This window comes from Formica exsecta, unplaced genomic scaffold (genome assembly GCF_003651465.1).
Source record: "Formica exsecta isolate Colony F162 unplaced genomic scaffold, ASM365146v1 scaffold1021, whole genome shotgun sequence".
Classification (NCBI taxonomy): Eukaryota; Metazoa; Arthropoda; class Insecta; order Hymenoptera; family Formicidae; genus Formica; species Formica exsecta.
Genome location: NW_021848361.1, coordinates 5,758 through 12,505, shown reverse-complemented (window position 1 = coordinate 12,505; position 6,748 = coordinate 5,758). Strand labels below are relative to the sequence as shown.

Here is a 6,748-nt window from a genome sequence, read left to right as displayed (position 1 = left end):
TATATATATATATATATGCCTAACCTTTTTTTTTGGTTACGGAGGGGAAATGCCTTTACGCATACCCCGCCTTGATGGGTTTCGAGGCGGGGTTATGTGGGACTCGCCCTCGGCTTAAACAAAGCCGAGGGACTACCCACTAAAACCCCTCCGAGTGGCCTACACCTGAGCGTTGTTGAGGGCCTCTCCGGAAACTGGCCTTTGCACTACTTCGGAGAGGCCTTCCGCCCACGAGCCTAGCTCGCTGGGGGGAGTGAAGTCCCCCCCCAGGGTCCCTGTTGTTGTGGGGACTCCTGCTCGTACTGGGGAGAGGAAGACCACTGCCCCTCTCATCCACATCCCGCCGTTGGCGTGGCGGGGTTGGCGTGGTCGGGCCCAGGTACTTTACTTGGGTCCCCGGCCACCGGGCCCGGCTTGGGGTAGGGCGTTTTTGACGAGACGAGAGCCCCCCCCAACCCGCTCGGGCCCTGCGCATCTGTGGAGGGAGCTGACAAGGACCGGAGCCAGTAGGCCCCAGGTCCGCTCCCCCCACTCGCGCCACCCCGTTGCTGGGGAGGGTTTTGTAGGCGACGGGGGCAACAGTACCCGCGCCCGTCGAACCCCCCCCCCCCATGGGGCCTCCTGGCACTTACGTGTCGTGCCTCCGCGACCGAAAGACGTGGAGGGTTGGCGGGTCCTGCCAGCAAAAGGCCCTCCCCGCCTCCCTCTTCCGCCACCGGTCGCGCCTCCGCGCCCGAGGGCTCCCCGGCGTCCGCCAGGAAGTCGCTCCCTCTCTCTCTCGGCCTCCTTCTTCTGCAGCATGACGGCTTTGCAGAAGGAGATCGCCTTCCAGGACCTCCCGCTCTCAAGCATCGCCGCAACGATGGCCGAGAGCGAGAGATCATTCCCCCCCCCCCAATTGTTGAACGAGGACACGGCGCTCTTTCGCCCACGCTGGACAGTGTTCCAGCGTGTGCTGCGCCGTATCCTCGTCCCCGCCGCAATGGTGGCAGCGCGCGTCTGCTTCGCGCCCGATGCGGCACAGAAACGAGCCAAAACATCCATGGCCCGTCAGTATCTGTGTCACACGGTATGACACTTTGCCATCCGCCCTTTCCACCCGTTTTATTAAACGGGGGCGGATGGCCTCGACGACGCGCATCCCCGAGTTGTCTCGGGGATTGGAGAGGTCCTCGCTCCACCTCTCCAGCATTCGTCGTCGAGCCTGGAGCCCCACGGCAGCCCTGACCCGCGGGATCAAAGCTACGCCTAGCCCATCGACCTCCTTAGTACGCCGATAAACCTTGGCGTACATCTGTGCATAGAACTCGATGGGCGGCAATCCCGCCAGTATGGAGGCCGCCGTATACGACACCGTCCGATATCCGCGGATAACCCTGATGGCGACCCGCCTGAAAATTCGGCGCAGCAGCATCATGCTGCGCCTACTCGCCATCAGGGCATCCGCCCACAATGGCGACCCGTAAAGGGCCACCGCTCGCATATAGGCGGCGCACTTTCCCGTCCGGCCCCCTTAAATTGGGCAGGAGGCGGCTCAAGGTTTGAGCCACTGCCTCCGCCCTGGGGGCCAGACGTTCGAAATGCCCGCCGAAGATAGCGTCCAGGTAAAGACCCAGGTACTTCAATTGGGTCCCCACCCGCACGGAGGTGTCATCCACCACGACACAGGCCGTTTCCGGGAGGGGCTCCGTTCATGCGGTTCCGCTTCCCTCGATGGACGAAGAGCGCCTCAGACTTGTGAGGCGCTACCTCCAAGCCCATGCCGTAGATCGCGCGAACGACGCACGCCACCGCGACGTTGGCCGTTCTTACGGCTTCTCCACAGCTATCTCTCCCGGCCAGCACTATCGTGTCGTCGGCATATCCGACGAAACTGCCGCCAGGGGGGAGAGCAGTGCCCAGGACTTTGTTGTACGCGAGGTTCCACAAGGTGGAGCACAAAACTGACCCTTGCGGAACCCCGCAGTACACTCCCCTTCCGCGTAGGAGTACACTGCTATCAGTGTAAGGCCAAAGCTGATAGCGGCCTCCCTCACTCCATTCCAGGGCAGGGTGTTGAAAGCGTTGCGGATGTCTAATGACACCGCAATCACCACCCTGTTCTCCTCTATGATGGACTCCGCGAGGGATTGAACGCGCATGATCGCGTCGATCGTAGATCTTCTCTCGCGGAATTCATATTGCTCCTGGTGAAGATCCGCACCACTCCGGGAAAAATGCCGGACGAGACGGTCTACCAGCACTCGCTCCATCAATTTGCCCGCCTCGTCCAGCAGGCAAATCGGCCGGTAAGCGGGAAGGGAATTCCCAGGCCCGCCCCCCTTGGGGATGAGGACCAATTTGGCCCTCACCCAAGCTGTGGGAAATAACCCTGCCTGAGGCAGCTCGTGAAGAGCTGCCTCAAGCGCTCGGACAGGTGGGCCAAGGCCATAACCCAGACCCGATCGGAGATACCGTCGGGGCCCGGGGCCTTATTGCCCCGCAGTCTCAATCGGCGGATTACCCCGGCCATTTCGTCCTCCGTCACCTCCAGGTCCTCAGTCCACGGAACGGCGGTCTCCTGGCCGCCGCTCTCGGAGAATGGGGGACCCTCTAAAGGGAAGAGGGTCCTCAGGACTTTGTCGAGGACCTGGGGATCAAGGAACTCCGTTACCGAGGGAGCCCATGGCCTCAGCCTGTTAAGAACAAGCTTATAAGCGCCCCCATGGGTCTGAGTTTAGGGAGTGGAGAAATTTGTCCCACTCCCTAGCCTTGGCCCGTCTAATCGCGGCGCTGAGTGTATTCCGTGCGACTCGGAAACACTCATACGCCGTGGCCGTTCTCTCGGCGTCGTTACGATGCCGAGCCCAGGTGAAGCGGCGTCTGGCGGCTATTGAAGATCGCCGTAATTCGGCGATCTCCTCACACCACCAGTACGCCGCCCTGCGAAGGCGGGGGTTGGTCCGGGGCATTGCAAAATCACACGCATCGCGCAGTGCGCCCCGGAACCAATCAACCTCTTCCTGAATCCCCCGCCCTTCACCTTCAGGGCACGGCCAGTCGGCCGCGAGGACAGCCGCGATTAGCCTGTCCGAACTTAATTTCCTTAGGGCCCATCTCCGTGGCCGGGCATCTCCCCGGCCCTTGGAGCGGCTGAGCACCCCGGGACGGGTAAGGACCACCTCAATATAGAAATGGTCCGAGAATGTTTCGCACTCTGTCGTCACCCGCCAACTGCTAACCATCCGCGCGGCGGCAGGGGTGGCCCAGGATAAATCCGGGACCGACCGCCACCGCACGAGGGTGCTCCTCGACCCCGTTCAGCAAACACAGGCCGAGTGCCGCCGCCCAATCCTGCAGGGCCTCGTCCCTGGCGTTCGAAGTCCGGGAACCCCAACACATAGACTTCGCGTTGAAGTCCCGGCCACCAGCACGGGACGGGGCAGCTGACGGCGATAAATGGCCGCCACCCTGTCCAAGAACGCCTCATATTGGGCGAGGCCCACGTTTGGGGAGATGTAACAACCCAAGACGGAAATGGGCCCCCAACGCACCGCCACTACTCCCCGTCCCGCCTCTATAAGCGTACAGCGGGGGAGTATGGGGTCGTTCCTCCACACGATCGCGACAGAGCCTGCCCCGTTACCAATCCAACATGGGCTGGTTTCGGGGACTTGGTAGAGCTCTGCCGCGATCCCTAAACCACAACCACGCTCCGCCAGGGTATGCAGGAAAAAGTCCTGCGCCCGGCAGGCGTGGTTGAGGTTCGCCTGTATCAGGCGAAGGGCCATTAACTAATGGTGGGCCTTTCTGGCATTGCCATCTCCATCTCAACTAAAGATGTAGGTGGAGAGGGAGCCCTCGGTTTGGCCTTTTTTCTGGGCGGCCTTTTCTCCTTGGGGGCCTCCAAAGGGTCCCCCGTATCGTCCGACACCCGCTTACGGGTGTCGGACGTTATCTCGGCCAGCCTAACTGGCCGAGACTCCGTCGCTGAAGGGAACGTCGGAAGCCCCCTTCTGTCCGGCCTCCTTTTAGGGGGGGGATGCTATGGTCGGCCGGACGACCTAGTCCTGCGCAGACCGGGCACCTCACCTTCTCGGCGCAGTTGCGCGCCAGGTGGACCGGTCCGCCGCAGCGATAGCAGCAGCCGCTACGATCCGTAGGGCTGCTGCAGTGCTGCTGGACGTGCCCTTTCTCCAGGCATCTGGAGTGGGCGCTTGTCCAGCAGCTCCACAGTTACACGGGACCATCCAATCTGGATGAGCCGTGCTGTCGCCAACTTAGGCCCTCAAGGGACACTGGGCCCATATCGTGCCCATACCGAGTCGGGAATTTGAGGTCCCCGACCCGGACGTCCCCCGAGATGCAGACCCCTCGCCCGCGATAATCGCCACGTTGTCGGCCGCCGCCAACGAGCGATCGAGCCCCCGGAGCCGCAGCTCAGCCTTGCGAATGAGGCGAGCCACCCCCTCGTTTCCGGCGAAGATCCGGTGGAGTTCGGAATAGAGGGCGTCGGCCCTCTGGGCAGCCGTGGGGTCCTCCTTCTCTCCGCATCCCGGGAGCTCCACCACCATCGCCCCGGTGGCAGCCTCACGTATGCGGAGGGAGTCGAACCCCAATTTTCGGAGATCGACCTCTTTCCGGGCCTTCGCCAGAGTCTCCTGGTATCCCCCGTCGGCGCAGGTGATCGTCACCGCTGCCGTACGAGGGGGCCTTTTCCTCTTGACAGTCCCAGAGAGCTGCCGTTTGCCCTGCCGCGACTGCTGACCCCCTTTACTCTTCGGGGTTTGGGGGGGCTTCGCGGCGGGCTTCTTCTGCCCTTTGGGCTGGGCCTGTTGAACGGCCTCAGCTCTCTGGGCCCTCCTCTCCCTTCGTCCCATAACTCGAGCCCACGGATCATCGCGGGTCCGCTCGGATGTGGGCGGTATGGGAGGAACTGTCCTCCCCACGTCGTCGGACGAGCAGCGGGGGCCGGTACGCGGCTCCCCGCCGCCACCGAGCCGACGCGCGGGGTGGCAGAAGGGGGGAGGTTTTGCGCCTCCTCTCCCAGTCCTCTTCTTCTTCTTCCTCTTTCTCCGCCCTCCCTCCCAAGCCTGCGCCGGTATTAACGCAGGGGGAGGAGGGGGCGCACCGCCCGCAGGGCTCCGGGGGACAGGAGGCCCGCCAGTGCGGGAACTTCCACTCTCCAACGCCGCTCTATAGCCGATGAGGGCGCTGATTTGGTCAGTGTACCAGTCGTACCACTGGCGCGTGCCCTTGTCAACGATCCCCGGGGGGTAGTGATTGGGGGGGGCGAAGTTCCCCTCAACGGGGGCCGCATGGCCATACCTTCCCGGTCTTCCCCCACGCCGGGGGCATAAGCCCCGTACCCCCCAACGTTGGGGACAAAAGTCCCTTACCCCCCGAGACGGACGTTGGGGACTTAGGTCCCGAAACCCTCCCCCCCGAGTTGGTCGGCGGGGCCCTTGAGCCTCGCCCCCAGATGGCTGCTCCACTCTAATGGGGGCAACCAACACCTCCTCAGAGGTGATGCGCGGCACCCCCCTCCTATTGCGAGAAGACTTGCCGGGTGAATTCGGCGGGGAGGTACGGGAGGACTGCGCCCGACGCATCGCGTCGAGCTCCCCCGCAAAACACCGATCTTCTTCTGGAGTTCGGTGTTCCTCTCCCCGAGGAACTTGAGGTCATTCCTCAGGAGAGTTAACTCCCCTTGTCCCTCCATCTGTCTGGCCCTCTCAGCGAGCGTGCTCGCCGCTATCCTAACGAGGGTTGCGGCCTCGCGCAGCTTTCGCTGAAGAGAGCCCTTGAGGTTGCCGGAGCAGGGCGCGATACGCTCTATCGCCGCCGCCTCCTCCAGGCTCCTCGCCGCCACGTCAGGGGTCGGAGTGAGTCCCAACTCCCCCGCGCAACGGGCCTCAAAGACCCGAAGCTCCTTCTTTGGGAGAGGGTGTGGGACATCATCCGATAAGGCCCTCCTGACCTCCATCTCCCGCTCCCTCTCCTTCTGAAGGACAGCCTCCCGCTTCTTCTTTTGGCGGAGCCCGACATGTTCCCCAGTTGTTGGGGGTCTGCCTCTGCCCCTTTTCTGGGGAGGGTGTCGGGGTCCTCCTCCCCTAAGGACTCGAAGTCCCCTTCCTAGGTTACCTGCGAGGCCCTCGATAATGTCGCAGGAGAGGGGCGATGACTGCCCTTCCGCGACACCACATTTTTTTCTGTGCCGTCCGGGCGCGCCTGACTCGCGCTCCGGCTTTGACTTCCGTCCCTTCCGTACGGATGTTTTCTCGCGGAGGAGGACAGGGACCGTGACCTCAGCTTAGAGCTGAGGGAGTCCGTTCTGTCCACCCTCACCGCGACTACCCGCACTTCCTTTATTACGGCGATAGCACTTTCGCACACGGCGCTCGTTGGCAACGCCGTGGGTAGCCCATCGCTTGATGACGACGAGGAGGGGACTGGGACTATGTCCAACCCACGCCGGGCCCTGTGGGTTCCGAGGCTCACTGAGCCGGAAAGTTTATTACCTTTAGTGTCACTCATTTCATGGTTGATCAAAAAGGTGGTTTGATTTTAGTGTTTTCCTTCACCGAGGCCAGTTGGCTTCATCACGCCTGACGAGCCTGGCCTGCCCGGGATTTTTTAGCGAGGTTGCCTTCCTCTCCGCCACGCTCGGCCAAACTTCCCGAACGGGACACTCACACCCCTTCCCCCCTTATCCACAATACAACGCGGACATGCTTCGATTTCGGACGGACTGTTGTGCCTCTAGCCG

General features: G+C 62.6%; 1 protein-coding gene across 1 annotated transcript; it reads right to left on the bottom strand.

Annotated features, from left to right (window-relative positions):
* Nucleotides 1–4,259: 4,259 nt before the first annotated feature.
* LOC115232853 lies at nt 4,260–4,859 on the bottom strand. The gene has a single exon (XM_029802998.1). It carries the CDS (start codon nt 4,857–4,859, stop codon nt 4,260–4,262), a length of 600 nt encoding a protein of 199 aa, XP_029658858.1.
* Between the last annotated feature and the right edge of the window lie 1,889 nt (nt 4,860–6,748).